Source organism: Mastigoproctus giganteus, chromosome 7 (genome assembly GCF_048544385.1).
Source record: "Mastigoproctus giganteus isolate SK-2022 chromosome 7, ASM4854438v1, whole genome shotgun sequence".
In the NCBI taxonomy this organism is placed as follows: Eukaryota; Metazoa; Arthropoda; class Arachnida; order Uropygi; family Thelyphonidae; genus Mastigoproctus; species Mastigoproctus giganteus.
Genome location: NC_143581.1, coordinates 32,217,619 through 32,238,214, shown reverse-complemented (window position 1 = coordinate 32,238,214; position 20,596 = coordinate 32,217,619). Strand labels below are relative to the sequence as shown.

At 38.2% G+C, this 20,596-nt stretch overlaps 1 protein-coding gene across 2 annotated transcripts in view; it reads left to right on the top strand.

Annotated features, from left to right (window-relative positions):
• Window positions 1–20,596, top strand: part of LOC150082796 (FH1/FH2 domain-containing protein 3-like) — a 763,267-nt gene that overhangs the window by 726,514 nt on the left and 16,157 nt on the right. Inside the window, exons 24-25 of one of the 2 annotated variants that reach the window (XM_090377607.1) lie at window positions 4,189–4,333; window positions 6,918–7,082. In XM_090377607.1, coding sequence (XP_090233733.1) covers window positions 4,189–4,333; window positions 6,918–7,082 — 310 coding nt within the window. Of the gene's footprint in view, window positions 1–4,188; window positions 4,334–6,914; window positions 7,083–20,596 lie in introns of both variants that reach the window. The other variant, XM_090377606.1, reaches the window with a different exon arrangement.

Sequence of the window (20,596 nt, the reverse complement as noted above, 5' to 3'; positions counted from 1 at the left end):
CCCCGTAAGAGACACTTACCCAGCCTACCCACTTGTGGCGGCCCCTGGCAAGGCTAATGGGGTAGAATTTTTCTCAGCTTGGTCTGGTTGTTAACAAGAGTGTTTCTACACGGATGGGATACGCTTAAATAGAAAGGATGCAAGAATATTTGCTGAGGCTATCGAGGCAGTGTTAGGTGGGTTGGGAAACTGCTAGCTTGGGGGGATTCACAGACTAAAAGATTAACAGTAGCTGCAGGCATAGGTGAAAGTGATTCTTGCATTGCTTCTATTGGAATGAGCAGCAGCCTGGAAAGCTGGGGATTTCCAGGACTGATGAGAGTCATCATGGAACGCTAGGAGATTAGTAAATAAATTTGATGAATTTGAGATGTGATGTCACACAGATATAAGGAATGCAGAATCGGAAGTTGGGGAGTACAATGTGTACAGAAAGGAAGAGGGGTTATGCTGCTGGTTAAACAAAATCTAAGTGCATCCAGTTGACATTGGACAGTGCAATGTTGAGTCAGTTTGGTGTGAAGCACTGGGAAAGCAAAAATGAGGGTAAGAGTGTGTTATAGAACTAATGACTCTGAGTACAATGAACAACTATACAGAGAAATAGTGTGCTGGTAAATCAGAATGTCTAATAATGGAGGATTTTAACTTCCCAGATATTGACTGGAAGTTGTGGTTGGTCACTCGCACACTTGCAAGACTTTTGTGAATTTATTAGATGATTGTTTTCCACAGCAACACATTAGAGAGGCAACCAGAGAGAGTAATACTCTTGATCTGGTTATCAGCATTGATTATTTGTGCATTAATAATTTGCAGATAAAGGAACCATTATATGGCAGTGAACACAGTGTACTGATGTGGGATTTACTTAAAGATATTGCTTCCATAAAGGTGACTACAGTGGTCTCAGACAGTTTTTAAATTATATACAGTGGGACCAACTGATGATGTTACCAGCGGCAAATCCTAAATGGGAAGCATTCAAGGAAGTAATCGGGGAAGCTACTAGGCTTTTCATACTGATTAAGAAATACTGTTCAAGGTTTAGGCCTAAATGGATGTCAGATGAACTAATGAGACTGGTAGACTAATAAGAAGCTACTAAGCTTTTCATACCAACTAAATAGTCTTCAACATTTAGGCCTAAATGGAATGGATGGCAGATCAGCTAATTAGACTCATGGCAGAGAAGAGAAATGCATGGGATACATATAGATTATCTGGTGACACAGAAGACTATGGTAGATATAAGCTTGTCTGTAATCAAGTCTCAAAGGAAGTTAGGCAAGTGAAGACAAATAATGACAAATCTTTCGAAAAGGATGCAAAAAAAACCCCAGCAAAGACTTCTTTTACTTATGTGAATTATAGAAAGAAAGGGATGAATCAGATTGGTCCACTTGATATCAATGGTTCGATTGTTCATGATCCTGCTCAGGTAGCTGACAAACTGAATGAGTATTTTGAATCTATATTCACACATGAGGAAGTCTGTAGGGAAGTGGAGGCCAGAGCCTATCGAACTCTAGCAGGGAGCTAAATGATTTTGTAATAACTGAGAGCAAAGTGGAGGAAAAATTGTTGAAGTTGAACATAAGAAAGAAACCTGTGGTTTGATTAGATCTATCCAGTTATATTAAAGAAAGCAGCAAAATCTTAGCCATAATTATGAAAGCTTCCTTGGACTCAGGTAAGGTCCCATGGACTGGAGATGCACAAATGTGTCCCCAATTCACAGAGGGGGATCAAAGGGTGACATGAGTAATTACAGACCTGTTAGTTTAACTTCTGTTCCAGGGAAAATAATGGAATCACTCATTAAAGAAGCAATTCATGATCATCTAGACAAGACTGCAGTTATAGTTCAGACACAGCATGGGTTGTTAAGGAACAGTCTTGTCTGACAAATCTGAATGAATACCATGAGGTGGTTACAGAAGAACTGGATGCAAAAAATAATTTTGATATCATATACTTGGATTTACTTGGATTTTAGGAAAGCTTTTGATAATATTACACATTGAAGACTACTGTACAAATTGGAGCAGCTGTGCGTAGCACACGCTTCTTGATTAGACTGGGGGTCGAGCCCGTGACCACCAAATACAGAGGATGCGGAAAGGTCAGGGAATGACCACCGCATATCCCCAGAGCAATATGGCCTTAGTTGCTAATGCTCCTATTTAGGAGCATTAGCAACAAACAAAACAACATGGCATTTAGGGCATATTGCTGCTATGAATAAGGGGATGATTGAGTGGGAGAACATAGAGAGAGTGGCAATCAGGTAATCAATGTTCACTACTCTTAATGGAATATTATTATTAGCGGAGTCCCCCATGGTTCAGTTTTGGACCCCTTGTTTTTCTGTATTTATCAGTGATATTGATGAAGATATATCAGGGTTAATGTCCATGTTTGCAGACAGTACGAAGGTTGGCAGGGTTGTTAATGACAGTACACTACTGCAACAAGAACTAGAAAAGTTGAGTTGATGGGCTGAGAGGTGGCAACTGAAGTTTAACATTGACAAATGTAGAATACTGCATATGGGTAGCAGTAACCCCAGAGTAACATACCAACTGTGTGGTACTACACTCAAGGTAGTGGAGAATGAAAAGGACCTATGGGTAATTGTGCAATCAGATATGAAGTTTTCTGAGCAGTACAGACAATCTGCAAGAGTAGCTCATGGTGTCGTGTCAATGATATACAGGAATTTTTCTAGCAGGGATTAGGAGGTGATTGTTCCCTTATATAAGGCAATGAATGAGTTTGAGGAAAGACAATTGCAGAATAGATGTGCAGAAATTTGCCTTTTGCCAGTGGATAGTTGATAGTTGGAACAAGCTTCCATCTGTCATAGTGGAGGTCGACAACTTAAATAAGTTCAAGGCAGAACTAGACAAGCATTTGGAGTGAGTGGTGGGTGGAAATGGGAAAGTGGGGTTTGTTTGTTTTTTTTGCTATATAAGCTTGCTTTCTTGCAGCATATGCCTCTACTAATGCTAATAACAGCTTAGTGATGGAAATTTGCATTAGTTTCTTTATTTTCTGTGTTTTTTTTTAATATAAAATGCTAAAAAAAATAAAATAAATAGGGAACTGTAATGCAAATTTTATATTGACCTTTAGGCCTGTAAATTAACTTTACTTATAAAATTGAGATTTACAAGAGATTTGGTCCAGGATATGTCTTTTGACTGTTGATTTATTAGGCATTTTATCTAGTGATTTTCTTTCTGTTTCAAATGGAGATATGTTACTTGCAGGTTGCTGAGTTCTTGTAAATGATTTTTTATGAAGGACTCAAAACAGAAATTTTTATGTATATGGACTGCTCATCAGGATAATAAGAAGGATGTAGAGCTGCTGGAATGAGTATAGAGAAGGGCAACAAGATTAGTGAATGGAACAAAGGGTTGCTCTTATGAAGTAAGGCTTAAGTTTTGCAAATTACAGTGTCTGGAGACTAGGCACCGGCGAGGTGATCTGATAGAGGTGTATAAAGCCTTGAATGGTTTGAGAATGCTCAATGCCGATGGGATTCTTCCTCTTGCTCAGAATAATCACCTGAGAGGGCATAAATTCAGATTGAGGAAAGACAGATGTAGGATAGATGTGCAGAAATTTGCCTTTAGCCAGTGGGTAGCTGGTTAGTGGAACAGACTTCCATCCCTTGTTGTGGAAGTTGATAGCCTAAATAAATTTATGGCTCAGCTGGACAAGTATTTCGAACTAATGGAGGGGTGAAGTGGAAGTGTTTTTTTTTTGGCTGATGCTGCATAAGCTTGCTTTCTTGCATCATATGCCTCTACTAATGCTAATGCTAATAAAACAGAGGCATGTATATATAATATTACTAATGTGTATGATGTATCATAATAAACAGTTCCTCAGGCATAGCCTTGAGAAATGTTTTTACACATGCAAAAAATTATTTATTATTATTATTTTTTTTTTTTTTTATTTTTTTTTTTTTTTGCAAAATTAATTTTATCAAATTTCTGATTTGTATTAATATCAATGACAATAGGATAAAAGAGAAGGATTCTTGGCATTTGTATTATTATGTGATGTATTATTTTCAATGGAATTTTATACATTTATTTTATTTTTGCAAATGATATAAGTATGACTAAAGTTTGTAAGTGAATGATTGTGAGGAGTTATTAATTTTTATAGATGGAAAGGTTTAGGACAAAGGAACAGCAAGCAGATCATGAACTAAGGCAGCTATTAGGCAATGGAACTTTAGATGGAGATGAACAGAAAATACAAAAATGGGGTACTGTTCCAGGCTTTCGTGGGAGACAGAAAATAGCACCAGGTATGAAATTTTCTCTTTACAAAAAAATATGATGTAAAAAATAATTATTAAAATATATAAGTAAATAATCATTAACAAGATATTATACTCGAATCTCAAAGAAACATTCAAATACAAAAATCGGCAAATTCAGACCAAATCTCAAAATAACTGATCGGAAAGAAGCAAACATACATGTTTTCTTTTCTGATCAGCAAAATTTATTTACAAATATTTTAAAGTTTTAAATGAAATTAAAATAAAGTAGTTGATACATTTGTGCAAATGACTAACTGACAGTTGAAATTCAGGATATAGCAGTATAATGGATAATAGAATTTAATGTATATTTTTATTATTTTTGATATATGTGATCAATTCCAGATGTCGCCTCCCACTTTTGAATGGAATCTAGAAGCCTGAGAGAGATTTTGGGAGCGCTGCCCCAGATATGGGAACAATAATCCATGGTAGGGCAGATTTGCAATTTGTACAGAGTGAACAGCTGTTTGGAAGAAAAGTAACACCAAGAGCAAAAGAGAAAACCCAGTTTTTTAGGCGCAGAAGAAGCAATATTTGTGATATGCTTATACAGACAGAGAGAGAGAGAGAGAGAGATTAGAAGTCAGGGTAATCCCCATTAGTGATATATGATCTTGTCTAGAAATCAGGGTTTCATTGCAGATAAGCATAGGAGCAGAAGAATCCTTTTTACAACAGGACTGAGGTTTAAAAAGGTTGAAATCAACTAAGTTATCTTTGCCCCACTGGAGAATTACCTGGAGATCAGCATTTAAGAAATTGATAGTGGATATTTGAGAAGTTGAAGCAGTTTGCATAGGAAGTGCCGGACCAAGGTATTTTTGCATCCTGGGCAGAAGGATTTTTTGGCACCCCCTTTACTAAGGATATATAATTTTTTTCGTGATTTGTAAAATTTTCCACCCCAGGCAAAGGCCCTGCTAACCTGTGCCTTAATCTGCCACTGTGCACAGGGCAAAGTTTCTCTAACTAGAAGGTGGAATGCAATGTGCTATCATTAGCAAAACTATGAATAGGATTTCCAGTCAATGGAAGAAGATCATTAATATATGAGAGGAAACGAATAGAAGAAAGAACTGAACCTTGAGGAACACCCGCATAAGTAGAGGAGTCAGCAGACAGAGAGCCATCTGCCATCCCCCACAATGAGTGGTCAGAGAGAAACTGGATACCCAATTACAGAAAACAGTTGGCAAATCATAAGATGGAAACTTATTTAGAAGACCTTTATGCCAAACATGATCAAAATCCTTTGAAATGTTAAGAGCAACTGCCTGAGTTTCACTAAACTTTTCCATTGAATTTTCCTTAGATGGATAACATAAGCCAGAATATCACCAGTGGATCGACAGTGACGGAATCCATACTGGCAATTGTTGAGCAGACGGAAGGTTTCCAGGTAGTTTAAGAGTTGGCAGTTACTTGATTTCTCCATTACTTTAGAAAGAGTAGAAGTAAGTATAATGGGATGAAAATTGGATGGGAGGGATTTATCACCCTTTTTAGGAACTGGCTGGATATGAGCAAATTTCCCAGCAGAAGGAAAAACACTTTAGGAATAAAAATGTGATAAAAGGCGACACAGAAAGGGACTAAGTTCAGGAGCACAGGTTTCGAGAACACGTGGAGAAATACCATTAGGAATTTCAAGCATCAAGATTGTTCAAGAAAATTCTGACTTCCTTTTGACAAAATACCACCAAAGGCATTGAATGGGTGTACTTGCAGTAGTAGGAGGTGGTTTACCAAGATCATCAATAAATGATTTAGAAGAAAAGTAGGATGCTAGCAGGTCTGGTTTTGACAGAGGTGGGAATAAAGATGGGCAAAAGTTGTGACAGCTAGCTTTGGCAAGAGACCAGAATGCTCAACTACCATTTTGGACAAGTAGCAAGTTTTATGCTCTTAGCCTGTTCAAAATCTAGTTTAGACTGATTAATAACTGCTTTACAATTTAGGCAGTTAAATGAACCTGGAGATTTGGATATAAGCCAATTGCAATATTCAGCATTGTTATTTTGAACAGCCTTAGCACATTTATTGGAAAACCAAGGTTTAGATAAAGGACAAGATTTTATGGTAGAGTGTGGAATAAAGGAGTTCATCCCCACAAGAATAATTTCATTGACACGATCTGAGCAAATGTTGACATCAGAAAATTTGAAACAGTAATCCAACCAAGGGAAAGAAGAAAATAAATTTTTGGAGACCATTTTGCATTTTTGTAATGCCAAACAACACAAGGTTGAGAATGGCCACAAGAGAAAGGCTCCATAGGGGAAAAAGACCATCACCAAGTTTTGATCTGAGGTGCCTAGAGGACCACATACTTAAAAGGGTTGTTTGTTAGTAAAAGATCAAGCATGTTGGCTTTGTGATTAGGATTTTCTGGTATATACCAGACAATCTGGTATTCTGATATATTTATAAGAGAAGGATTGAAAGTGATATTATCATTCAAATATCTTTACTTATTCATTGTTTAAATAAAATCTGTATTTCAGGTAATCGTTCATTTTTATATATTTTGAGCAATACATTATACTGAATTTCTTTGCAGTAGGTTCTGGTGGAAGTTTGGGACGACATAGCAATCAAGTGAAGGATGAAAATCTTACAGATGCAGATGATGAAATTCTTGAAAGTCTTGTTAAGACAGCAACAACGCAACCTGCTCGTAATGAACCGAGAATTAGGAAAAAAGCTAGATATGGTGACAGAAAGTCATGTAAGCAAAAATTGGTCTTTCCTTAATATAATGAGAAACCGCAGAAATAATGATTGATTTTTTTTTTTCTGAGAAATATTTTTTTGCTGTTGAAAGAAATGATACAGAACTAGTATTAAAAGTGGCAGAATTATGCAAGAAAGCAAAGCTTATAAAGCATATGCTGTCAAAAAAAAACAATAAATAAATAAAAATAAAATGTCCCATTACTTTTATATTTTATCTACTTTTGGATAATAAATCTTCAGACTGTGCAAGGCTAGGTAGAAACTTGTTCCAATCGTTGACTACTCTTTAACTAAAGGCAAATTTTCCTATGTGTAGTCTACAATTATCTTTCCTTAATTTGAATCTATATCCTCTTACTAACATCATAAAAAGAAAAAAATATGCCCCATTATTAAGTTTTTTCAACCCTTTTTAGGACTGGCCTTAAAACAGATAAGTAAGATTTCCACTGTTCTAAACTTTGCAACTTACAAAACTGGAGTCCCTTCCCATATACATCTTTCTGCCCTACTTTGTAAGGCTTCCAAGATGATTCAAAAGACAGTGTATTTTCATTTATTATTTTAAATATAATTATAATAGAGTAAAAATATCTAAATTAGTGCACTATTAAAATTAATTAATAAAGAAGGTTTTTGGGAGTGTTGCTCAAAAAGAAGTTATATTTTAGATAAAATAAGTGTGGGTGAGTGATAGGTTAAGATTTGGGACCTAAAGGTGGTTTTATTTTTCCGACTGTGAACTTTTTTTTAAAATGGCTATCATTATTATTCTAGGGTATAGAAAAACATAGGAAATTTCAAGGTCATTAAATTTTTAGGAACTATAATCAGCCACTGGGAATTCTTAGTAGAATAGTTGTGCTACCTGATAGCTTTGACGTAGAAGTTTTCAGGATACCAAATTGTATTTAAAAATACTCACATGTTGCTGAGTTATACATTACTGGTATTTTCAAGGTCACATCAATTCTACCGAGTCAGCCATTTGGATGTATCCAGAAGATAAAAGAACTACAGCAGTGCTACCTGCTTGTTCAGTGGTGACTAGAGATTCGGCATAAATTGCGTAAAATTATTAAATTGTGACATCACGCGGTAGCTTCACCACTGATTAAGTGCTACTCCATTTATATGGCTGCATCATAGTAGATTGGCAGCTTAAATCCCAAACCCGGATAAATGGTGAGGGTTGACGTCAGGAAGGGCATCCAGTCGTAAAAACTATGCCAAACCCAAAGAATAGATGTGTTCCAGTTAAAGAAGTTAGTCCAGCTAGAGGAGAAGATGGGACCATTGAATGCCGACCCCATATAACGTGGGAAAAGGCGAAGGCAAAGAAGATAATAGAGTAAAAATAAGGTATATTTCATTTTAGTTTTATTATTATAAAACTAATTATAACAGATTGTAATACAGTAAACTCTCAGTTTAACAGACTGGATTTAGTGGATGAAAAATTTGACTAGGACCACAGTGTATTATGAGTGTGCTCATGAGATATGCAAAACTGGGAACTTGTGACACATGGCAGATGCAGTAAACATCCCAGTCACTGTTGTTGATGTTTATTATATTTCTTTATTATAACCTCACTTACAGTACTTTATATATCACCATGCCTCCCCCGCCCCCTTAAGAAAACTGACGAAACAAGAAAGTGTGCATATCTGGGTGCTGTTCAAATATTAAAGCTGTTAGAGAAATTAGACTCTGGTGTGTTTGTCTCTCACATCTGTGAGAAAAAATAAATAAATAAACTGTGTTAGACTTAAAAAAGCAAGGCTAAGTTTGAGGAGTCTGATTCTGAAAATTCACCAGTATCTCAATTTCAGTTTCTTAGTTCCAACTCAGAATAAAGTGTTTCCAGGCACCACTATATGATCAGGGTAAATTATCTACTATGTATCAACCAGTAAAGTGAAGTTAAATAATCTCGTTTCTTTATTGTTCAGCTTCGTTTCAGTGTTTATAATATATACATATACAGGATAACTGTTTAAATTTTCAGTTATGTGGGGTACCATTTGTACCCCACATACAAAAAGAAAAGGGGGGAAAAATACTTTTGATTTAACAGACATTCGGCAATAACTGACAACCCATTCCCCCTATCAGTTTATAAAATCAAGGATTTACTACAAATGTTGAAGGCTCCTCCTATCCACTTAGAAAAAATTCCTTTCATCATTTTTAATGTCTGAACAGTAACTGTTGAAATTTCTTGAAATTTCAGATACAATAATATTTAATTTTTTCTAGTATGTGAAGGTTGTTAGTGCAAACAACCTTCACAAAGATAAGAAAGCTAAAAATCCAGGGATTTTGGCTTTTCAATCGTGGACTGTGCTGTGCAGTGTTTGGAAAAATGACTTGCTTCCTTTGTTGAAAATAAAACACTGAAAAAAACTGTGTACTGAAAGCTAGTATAACATTGCCGCCGGGTGGGTAAAGTGCCTGCCTGGCAACCCAAAGGTCGCGGGTTCGAATCCCGCCTCGGGCTTGGATCAAAGTACTGCAAAAAACCTTGGGAGGTGCACTATGGCCACAGAAGCCGATGCGCCGACAACTACCAAAAAATAAATAAAAAATAAAAAAATAAATAACATTGACCATTTACAAATATTCAACAACAACTGTAAGACGTCTGGAGAAGATCAGCACTGCTACTGTTGGAATCAAAATTCCATTAAGTTTAACAGATATTTATTTAAAGTATACCCAGTAAAATAAAATAAAATAAAATATTTCCAGAAGCTTTCGGAACTCGTGTCCCTTTCTCAACTGACAGAATTTTTAAATACATTACAAGCAAACTGTGGCACGTTACTCATTCGTCATTGTTGTAGCACGGACGTGTGCTGCCTTGCGCCAGTGATCATCCATCAATAAAACGGTTGTCTCCAGGATTGGATGTATACGCATGCCTTTCTGGCGATTTAATGCCTTAGGGTTGTTCATTATGTTTAGTGACTCTAGCCATAGGCGGTGGCGAAAGTGTCGCGCGTGGTCCACTATCTCAAAGTCGCGCTTGGGGTCAAGATCGTGGTTGGTAGCCCAAAAATGTTCTGCAAGCGCGGACTGGTCAGTTTCGGCAAGCCGGATTGCTCTGTCGTGTTCCGTGAGGCGATCCTGGAGACGTCTCGATGTCTCACCTACGTAGCAACTGTTACAGGCCCTACAGGTGATACGGTACACTACATTGCTGCGTAAGACAGGTGTGACAGGGGTCTTCACACTGGAGACAAGTGAACGTAGGTTCCTACCTGGTAATTGTACACATTTTATGTTGTAACTTCTCAGGATCTTCGAGATATGTCCTGACACTCCTGGATAGTACGGAATGTAGGCGGATGATATGCCGACTTGCTTCGGAGGTCTTGGGTTGGAAGTAAGCTCTTGTGCCTGTAACAAGCATCTGTTTAGTACATGGGATGGATAACCGCATCTGGTTAAGTCCGCCTTCACACGGGAGATCTCGTTACGTCTAATTGTGTCGGTGCTGGAATGGCTCCAGGCCCTGGAGAACAGGGTGCGGGCAGTGCTATTGAGATGGCTTGGAGCGTGGCCGGACCCGTAGTTGGTGAATTGACCGCACCACATGGGTTTGCGGTATACTGAGGTCTCTAGATGTGGGCCTACGCGATGCACTAGCACGTCCAGAAACGGGAGCGAACCGTCCACCTCTGATTCTACGGTAAACTTGATGAAATTGGATAGAGAGTTGAGGTATTCTTGCTACAACAATGACGAATGAGTAACGTGCCACAGTTTGCTTGTAATGTATTTAAAAATTCTGTCAGTTGAGAAAGGGACACGAGTTCCGAAAGCTTCTGGAAATATTTTATTTTATTTTATTTTACTGGGTATACTTTAAATAAATATCTGTTAAACTATGGACCCCAGTACTCCAGGCCCATTTGTCACTATTCCATTAAGTTGTTGATGTTAAATTAACAGTTACAATTTGGTTGCATGAATTTTGAATCACCCTGTGGTGTTCTTTCATGTACTGTAAGCAAGATGAGGAACAATCATTCCATCCTATCTTTGAAATAGTTTCTGCTGCTGTTCAGTAACTTCATGAAAATGTCTAAAAATACTGTTACACTTACTTTTCCATTATGTTCTACACATTCATACCAGTATGGAAGCAGTGTTATATGCCATAATGAAAGTTTTTCAAGTTTCATTTTGTTCATGCAAAAGCAAGAAACTACTGCTTTTGCATCATCACATAAAAACAATGTCTCCATGGTATGATTCAGAAGGCCAAATCCTCTGTAGCCAGGTGGGAAGAAGCAGCAGTGCGTAGCACACGCTTCTTGATTAGACCGGGGTTCGAGCCCTGTCACCACCAAATATGGAGGATGCGGAAAGGTCAGGGAATGACCACCACATATTCCCGGAGCAATATGGCCTTAGTTGCTAATGCTCCTAAAAGAAAAAAAAAAAAAAAAAAAAGAAGGCCAAATAAATAAGTTGTTCTCAGTGATAATATAGTGACTTGTCACTTATTTAGAGAGGTTTAAAATCAAGTTCCATCAGAGACTGGAGGAACTGTTAAAGGCTTCTTAAATTGGGGATATAGTTAGCTGATCTAAGGCAGAAGTATGGTTTAATCCACGAGTTATTCTCGGTTTTTAAGCTCACATAGCATGCATCTTAGCCAGTGAACACATACTTGTACACACATAATACAACAGTGTAACATGGCCTTAGATGCCAATGCACTATCTAAATAATAACAATAAACAGGTAGGACACAAAAAGAAACAACACCTGGGCTATATGCAGTTCAAGGAAGAGTAGTCCTGTCCTGTCTCTGTGATGGCTTTTGATGTTCGGTAGCGTAATGCCCTAACCCTGTATATAAATAAATGACAGTTTAAAAGCGAATCAATTTTCCCCATTGTTTAAAGTTGAAGAAGAATATGTTAATAAGCCCTAAGGCAAAGAGATTATGATATTACTTACTGTGATTTGACCTCCAACAATAATAGCATTAAGAAAGAACCTATATTAACACTATCTGTTAAACCATGAGATGCCTTGAAGATGACAGCTTTATTTTCCATATATAATAAAACTATCACATATAAGGAACTAAGCATTACTACATATAAAAAATTTTATCTGATAATAAATGCAGACTTAAGGATGCTCCTAAAAGGTTGTAGTAGTAGATGCTTTTGATGCAAGAAAGCAAGCTTATGTAGTTACAGCAAAAAAAAAAAAAAAAAAAAAGTCACACATCCAATCCCTCTAAACGGGCCCTCGTTGAATTTATTTAAGCTGTCAACTACCCGCTGGCTAAAGGAAAATTTCCACACAATCTATTCTATAACTGTCTTTCTCAATTTGAATTTATGTTCCCTCAGGTTTGTAATCTGAACAAGAGGAAGAATCCCATCAGAATTGAGCTGGCTCAACCCATTCAAGGCCTTATACCTCAATCAAGATCACCTTGCAGGTGCCTAGTCTCCAGACATTGCAGTTTGCAGAACTTAAGCCTTTCTTGGTATGACCACCCTTTCATTGCCCTCACCAATCTTGTTGCCCTTCTCTGTACTCGCTCAAACAACTCCATCTTTCTAACATGAGGCCTCCAGACCTGTGCACAGTACTCAAGGTGTGGCCTGACCATTGCCTTATACAAAGGGATAATCACCTCCTCTTCCCCACTAGCAAACTTCCAGTATATCATTGACAATACTCCATGAATCGCTTTGGCAGCCTGTCTGCACTGCTCAGAAAATTTCATATTTCACTACACAATTACTCCCAGATCTTTTTCATTTTCTATCACCCTTAGTGTGGTACCACACAGTTCATACCTTTCTCTGGGGTGACTTCTACCATATGCAGTACTTTGCATTTGTCAATGTTAAACTTCAGTTGCCACTTCTCAGTGCATCTGCCCAAATTTTCTATATCCTGCTGCAGTAGCACACTGCCATTACTGTCATTAACAACCCTGCCAACCTTTGTATAATCTGCAAACTTCGATATTAAGCCTGATATACCTTCATCAATATCATTCATAAATATACAAAACAACAGTGGGCCCATCACTGAACCCTGAGTGACTCCACTAATAACATTAGTCCACATAGAGCAGTATCCATTGATTGCCACTCTGTCTTCTCCCACTGAACCACCCTTTTATCCACTGTTGCTGTTTGTTTGTTTGTTATTTGGTTTTTAGGAGAATTAGCAACTAAGGCCATATTGCTCCGGAATATGCGGTGGTCATTCCCTGACCTTTCCGCAGCCTCCGTATTTGGTGGTGATGGGCTCGAACCCCAGTCTAATCAAGAAGTGTGTGCTACGCACTGCTGCTCCTTCCCACCTGGTTACGGAGGCGCCTATCCACTGTTGCAACTTGCCCTTAATACTATACTGCTCCAATTTGTACAGTAGTCTACCGTGTACAGAGTCAAAAGCTTTCCTGAAATCCAAGTATATGATATCAAAATTATTTTTTCATCCAGTTCCTTTGTAACTGCATCATAGTATCCGATCAAATATGTCAGACAAGACCTTCTCTTAACAAACCCTTGCTGTGTCTGAATTATTACTGCAGTCTTGTCTAGATGATTCTGCAATGCATCTTTAACCAGTGACTCCATTATTTTCCCCAGATCAGAAGTTAAACTAACTGGTCTGTAATTACTAGCTTCAACCTTACATCTGCCTTTGTGAATTGGGGATACATTTGCACATCCTCAGTCTGTGGGGACTTCTCCTGAGTCCAAGGATTCTCTCATAATTATAGCTAAGGGTTTGCTTACTTCCTTTGCCACCTCCTTTAATATAACTGGATAGATCCCATACAACCCAGGTGCCTTTCTTATGTTTAACTTCAACAATTTCTCCTCCACTTTGCTCTCAGTTATTACAAAATCATTAAGCACCCTGTTGCAGTTTGATAAACTTCTGGCATTTTCCTCCCTTCATAACTCCTCATGTGTGAATGTAGATGCAAAATGCTCATTCAGGTTATCTGCTATCTGAGCAGGATCATCAACAATCGAACTATCGATATCAAGAGGATCGATCTGATTCATCCCCTTCCTTCTAGAGTTTATACACTAAAAAAGTCCTTGCTGTTTTTCTTAGCATCCTTTGCCAAAGATTTCTCGTAATCTGTCTTAGCTTGCCTAACTTCCATTGTGACTTAATTACAGACTAGCTTGTATCTATCATAGGCTTCTGTGTCGCCTGATATTTTATATGCTCCCATGCATTTTTCTTCTCTGCCACAAAGACATTAGTTCATCTGACATCCATTAGGCCTAAACCTTGAACAGTATTTCTTAATAAGTATGAAAAGCCTAGTAGCTTCCTGGATTACTTCCTTGAATGCTTCCCATTTGGGATTTGCTGCTGGTAACATCATCTGTTGGTTCCACTGTATACAATTTAAAAACTGTCTGTGACCACTGTCACCTTTACGGAAGCAGAAACCCTTCCCTTTACCCCGATGGTAGTAATATCTTTAAGTAAATCCCATATCAGTACATTGTGTTCACTGCCACCTAGTGGTTCCTTTATCTGCAAATTCTTAATGCACGAATAATCACTGCTGATAACCAGATCAAGAGTATTACTCTCTCTGATTGCCTCTCTAACATGTTGCTGTAGAAAACAATCATCCAATAAATCCACAAAAGTCTTGCTGGTGTGCGAGTGACCAACCCACAAATTCCAGTCACTATCTGGGAAGTTAAAATCCCCCATTATATGACATTCCGATTTACTGGCCCACTCAACTTTTTTTCTTTTTTTCCAGATTTTTCATTGTACTCATCAGAGTCATTAATCCTATAACACACTCCTACTCTCTTTTTTTACTTTCCCAGTGCTTACATTACAACAAACTGACTCAGCATTGCACTGCACATCTATGTCAACTGGATGCACTTCCTTAGATTTTGTGTTTCTTAACTAACAGCATAACCCCTCCTCCCTTCCTATCCTGTCTGTATTTTCTGTACACATTGTACTCCCCAAATTCCAATTCTCCACTGCTTATATCAGTGTGACACCATGTTTCTGATATCACAACAATATCCACCTTTGATGTCTTGACCAGCACCTCAAATTTATTTACTATACTCCTAGCACTGGTGAACATGCAAGTGTACGTGCACCTATTCTTATTCTTAGTTACCCTAACACAGCTCATATATTTATTTGTTCCATGATGACCCCCACCAGTCCCTGAAAACCCTAGCACCTTGCCCTCCAATCTAATAGAAGCAGTGCAAGAATCACTTTCAACTCTGCCTGTGGCTACTTTTTAATCTGTGAATCCCTCCCAACTAGCAGTTTCCCGACCTACCTAATGCTGCTTCGATAGCATCAGCAAACACTCTTTCACCCTTCTATTTTAAGTATATCCCATCCCTGTAGAAGCAGTCTCTCCTGTTAACAAGCATGGAGCACGCTGAAAAAAATTCTACCCCATGAGCCTTGCACAGTCCTTCCAGAGCCGAATTTATTGACAAGGCTCTCATCATGTACTTCCTCCTATTGTATCTGGGCAGAATTGCAGACACTTTTAAATTCAACGATAACTCACAACTTTTTTTCAACATTGACCTATACTTGTTAAGTAAGTCTGCAGATCTCCTACTCTTAATGCCTTTAGTGCCAATGTGTACAACAGTATCACCCTTTGTTCCCTTAAAAGATGATATCTGTTCTACAACGTCATCAACCTTTGCCCCTAGCAGACATACCTTGGTCCTATTCCACCTATCCTTTTTACACAATATATTACCCATCTCCCTGATAATGAAGTCACCAACGATAACCATCTCCTGAGGGGACCAGCGTGTTATGCCTTGGAGATTGCTGCTGTGTAGCCTGATGCACAAAAGGGAGCTCTGGCATTGAGTTGGGCAGCTGAGAGCTTGATGGGTCTCCCACTTTAATACCTTCGAGGGCATCTACCCGACTCTTCAAACTCTCATAGGTGCCCATTAGAATGCTGAGTTGGCACCTGATTTCTTGACACTCTCTGCACCTAGCACACACACTAAGACATCCTCCTTGGATGTCTTTGTGTCCTGTTACAGAATGATCTGCAAACATTTCACAAGCCACACATTTTTTGAGGCTGTGATGCGCTGGAGAACTGTGCCTCCTCGGTTTTCCCTCGAGCCACAGCACTCCTGCTACTGTGTTTTCGTTGCTTTGCTGCTCTAGTCTGGGGCATGACATCCGATTGAACACGATGAAAATTAATAAGATTAATCAATTATCAATACTGTGCTATCTAATAAATTTCTAAGTGCAATGATATGTACTACACTATCTAGTTTTACATTAGCTACCTATTTACCATAATTAAAATTTGAATTCCCTACCATTCATTCTATACTATAACAATGGCATGAGTGCAGTAGCACAAGCTCTTTGATTGGACTGGGGTTCAAGCCTGTGACTACTAAATACGATTAACATTTGTATTGATTGATTTATTGTAAACTCCACTGACCTGGTGGTCGTGCCGGAGTATAAACAAGATTCAAATGAAACAGTGGTTTTACATATATTAAGTAGTAACCTACAAAATCTCTATCTAAATTAAAAATAACAAGCAGAACTAGGTCTATAAAGCTACTTATAAAGTACGATATAATATGACAAGTAAATAAAATGGCAAAACTTGTATTTCTTGGAGCTTGAATTTCACTGCATCCACTTTCAATTACACTCAGCGCCTGGGTAGACAGGGTATCACTAGACTAAGACATGATCATTACTGAAATCCTTCTTGTTGTAATGAAATAATTTTTTCTCATCATGCTAAACTTTCATCCATTATATAAACCGTGTTTTTGCAAAAACAAGATTTATATAATGGATCTAGAAGTCCAAGAATATTAAACTTTCCTCTTGTCCAAATGGCAGTCAGGATTTTATGTCCCTTGTTCAAGCCATTAGTCACAACTTCCACCTCTTTTTAAATCCTCATGATCCTACTGAATCTTAATTTAAAGGTAAAGCTGATCTGCTAACATCCTTCTTTTCCTTTTAGCTCCTGTGGCAGTATCTCCTCCTCCCATATTGAACTCTCACTCAGTCCCTCCTTTAGTTTTTTGACGGAAGGAGATTAAAATAATTCTGAATAAACTTAAAAGTATCGGTAAGGGTATCATATCCACGTGTTACGAGTTGCACTCCGCTGAACAAGAAGTTTTATAGCCATATTTAGCCGCTTTATTGACCAATTGATACATCAAATTATTTTCTATAAGTAGCTTATAGACCTAGTCAGGATCGTTAGTGTATTCTGAATTGAGACAGTGAGATTTGGAAGTTAATTAATACTTAAGTGTCCGTAGATTTACCGTTAGTACCTTGCGCCATTGTTATACGATACAACGTTATATCCCGAACAAGATAGCGTTAGTATAGTATAGTATAATATTGTCAATTAATCAGCAAAATCTACTAATTTTGTTAAATTTCGTTGTCAATTAAATTGTACTTTTAACTAAAATACATATAACGACTTAGATTACAAACAAAACATAATTAATACATAACTTGATACGGAAGTTATATAAACAGAACTCGTAGATAATAGTTGATACTGAAAAATATATATACCATTATAACTGTGTTGGGATACAAGTTTAGGGTTATAATTTAGTACTGAAATTGAAATTTTATTGAAATTAAATCGAAATCATGACTCAGACCAGACCAGCAAAGCAAAAGCCTCAAACTAATGGGAGTGCTGTGGCTCAGAGGAGAACTGAGGGGAGCAGTTGCCCTCTGAATCGCAGCCTTTTAAAATGCACTGCTTGCATGATGTTTGTGGATCAATCGGGTATGGGACATGATATTGCCATGCGGGATGTCTTTGTGTGTGCACGATGCAAGGAGTGTAACAAAATCAGGTGACAACTCAGCATTGTTATGGGCCTATATGAGAGCTTGAAGGCCAGGGTGGATGCCCTCGAAGAATTTAAAGTGAGGGGCCCATCAAGCTCTCAGCTGCCCACATCAACGCCAGAGCTTGCACTTGGTCATCACGCAACACAGCGGCAACCCCCAAGGCAGAATTCACTGGTCCCACAGGAAATAGTAGTTGTTGGTGACTCTATTGTCAGGGAAACGGGGAACATGTTCTGTAAAAAGGATAGGTGGAACAGGATCAGGGTATGTCTGCCAGGGGCAAAGGTTGATGATGTTGTAGAGCGGATATCATCTTTTAAGAACACAAACGGTGATATAGTTGTACACGTTGGCACTAATGATATTAAGAGTAGGAGACCGGCAGAATTACTTAACAAGTGCAGGTCAGTGTTGAAAAAAAGCCATGAATTAGGGTTGAATTTGAAAGTGTCTGCAATTCTGCCCAGACACGATAGGAGTATATGATGAGAGCCTTGTCGATCAATTTGGCCCTGGAAAGATTGTGCAAGGCTCAAGGGGCAGAATTTTTTCAGCCTGGTCTGTACTTGTTAACAGAAGGGACTGCTTCTACAGGGATGGGATACACTTAAATAGAAAGGGTGCAAGAATATTTGCTGATGCTATCGAGGCAGTCTTAGTGGGTCAGAAAACTGCTAGCTTGGGGGGATACAAGGACTAATAGATTAACAGTAGCCACTGGCAGAGGTAAAAGTGATTCTTGCACTGCTTCTATTGGAATGAGCAGAAGCCTGGAAAACAAGATGCAGGATATTTCAGAGACTGTTGGGAGTCATTGCGGTACAAGCAAACACATGGGTTGGGTTGAGTTAGGGTAGCTAAGCAAAAGAACAGGTGCATGTATACTTGCATGTACACCAATGCTAGGAGTTTGGTAAATAAATTTGATGAATTTGAGGTATTGCTCAAAGCATCAAAGATGGATATTGTTGGGATATCAGAGACATGGTGTCACACAGATATAAGGAATGCAGAACTGGAATTTGGGGAGTACAATGTCTACAGAAAGGATAGACAGGATAGGAAGGGAGGAGGGTTATGCTATTAGTTAAGAAACACATAAAATCCAAGGAAGTGAAGCCAGTCGACATCGCCGAACAGTGCAGTGTCGAGTCAGTTTGGTGTGACATAAGCACTGGGAGATCAAAATTGAGAGTAGGAGTGTGCTATAGGCCTAATGACTCTGATGAGTATAATAAGAAACTGTACAGGGAAATAGGGTGGGCCAGTAAATCAGAGAGTCTTCTTAATGGGGTTTTTTAATTTCCCAGATATTGACTGGAATTTGTGGGTTAGTCACTCACACACTAGCAAGGCTTTTGTGGATTTATTGGATGATTGTTTTCTACATCAGCATGTTTGGGAGATAACTAGAGGGAGTAATACTCTTGATTTAATTATCAGTAGTGATTAAGATACATTAAGAATCTGCAGAAAGAGGAACCACTAGGTGGCAGTGATCACAGTGTGCTGAAGTGGAATTAACTCAAAGAGGTAACTACCATCAGGGGTAAAGGGAAGGGTTTTTGCTTTCATAAAGTTGACTACAGTGGTCTCAGTCAATTTATAAATTCTGTACAGTGGGACCAACTGATGATGTTACCAACAGCAAATTCAAAATGGGAAGCATTCAAAGAACTTATCTTGGAAGCTACTAGGCTTTACATACCAACTAAGAAATATTGTTCAAGGTTTAGGCCTAAATGGATGTCAGATGAACTAATGAGACATATGGCAGAGAAGAAAAATGCTTGGGATACATATAAATTAACACGTGACACAGAAGCCTATGATAGATATAAATTGATCCGTAACCAAGTTACAAAGGAGGTTAGGCAGGCGAAGGCAGATTACAACAAATCTTTGGCAAAGGATGCAAAAGAAAAACAGCAAAGAGTTCTTTACTTATGTAAACTCTAGAAGGAAGGGGATGAATCAGATTGGTCCACTTGATATCGATGGTTCAACTGTTGATGATCCTGCTCAGGTAGCTAACAAACTAAATGAATATTTTGCATCGACATTCACACATGAGGAGTTATTCAGTGAGGGGAATGCCAGAGGTGTATTCAACTCTGGCAGTAAGCTAGATAATCTTGTAATAACTGAGAGTAAAGTGGAGGAGAAATTGTTGAAGATAAACACAAGAAAGGCACCTGGAGTGGATGGGATCTATCCAGTTATATTAAAGGAGGCAGCAAAGGAAGTAAGCAAACCCTTAGCCATAATTATGAGAGCTTCCTTAAACTCAGGGGAGGTACTCATAGACTGGAGATGTGCAAATGTGACCCCAATTCACAAAGGGGGATCAAAGGCTGACACAATTAATTATAGACCTGCGAGTTTAACTTGTGTTCCAGGAAAATTAATGGAGTCACTGGTTAAAGAAGCACTGCAGGGTCATCTAAACAGGACTTCAGTTATAGCTCAGACACAGCATGGTTTTGTTAAGGAAAAGTCTTGCCTAACCAACTTGATTGGATACTATGATGCAGTCACAAAAGAACTGGATGCAGGGAATAACTTTGATGTTATATACTTGGATCTTAG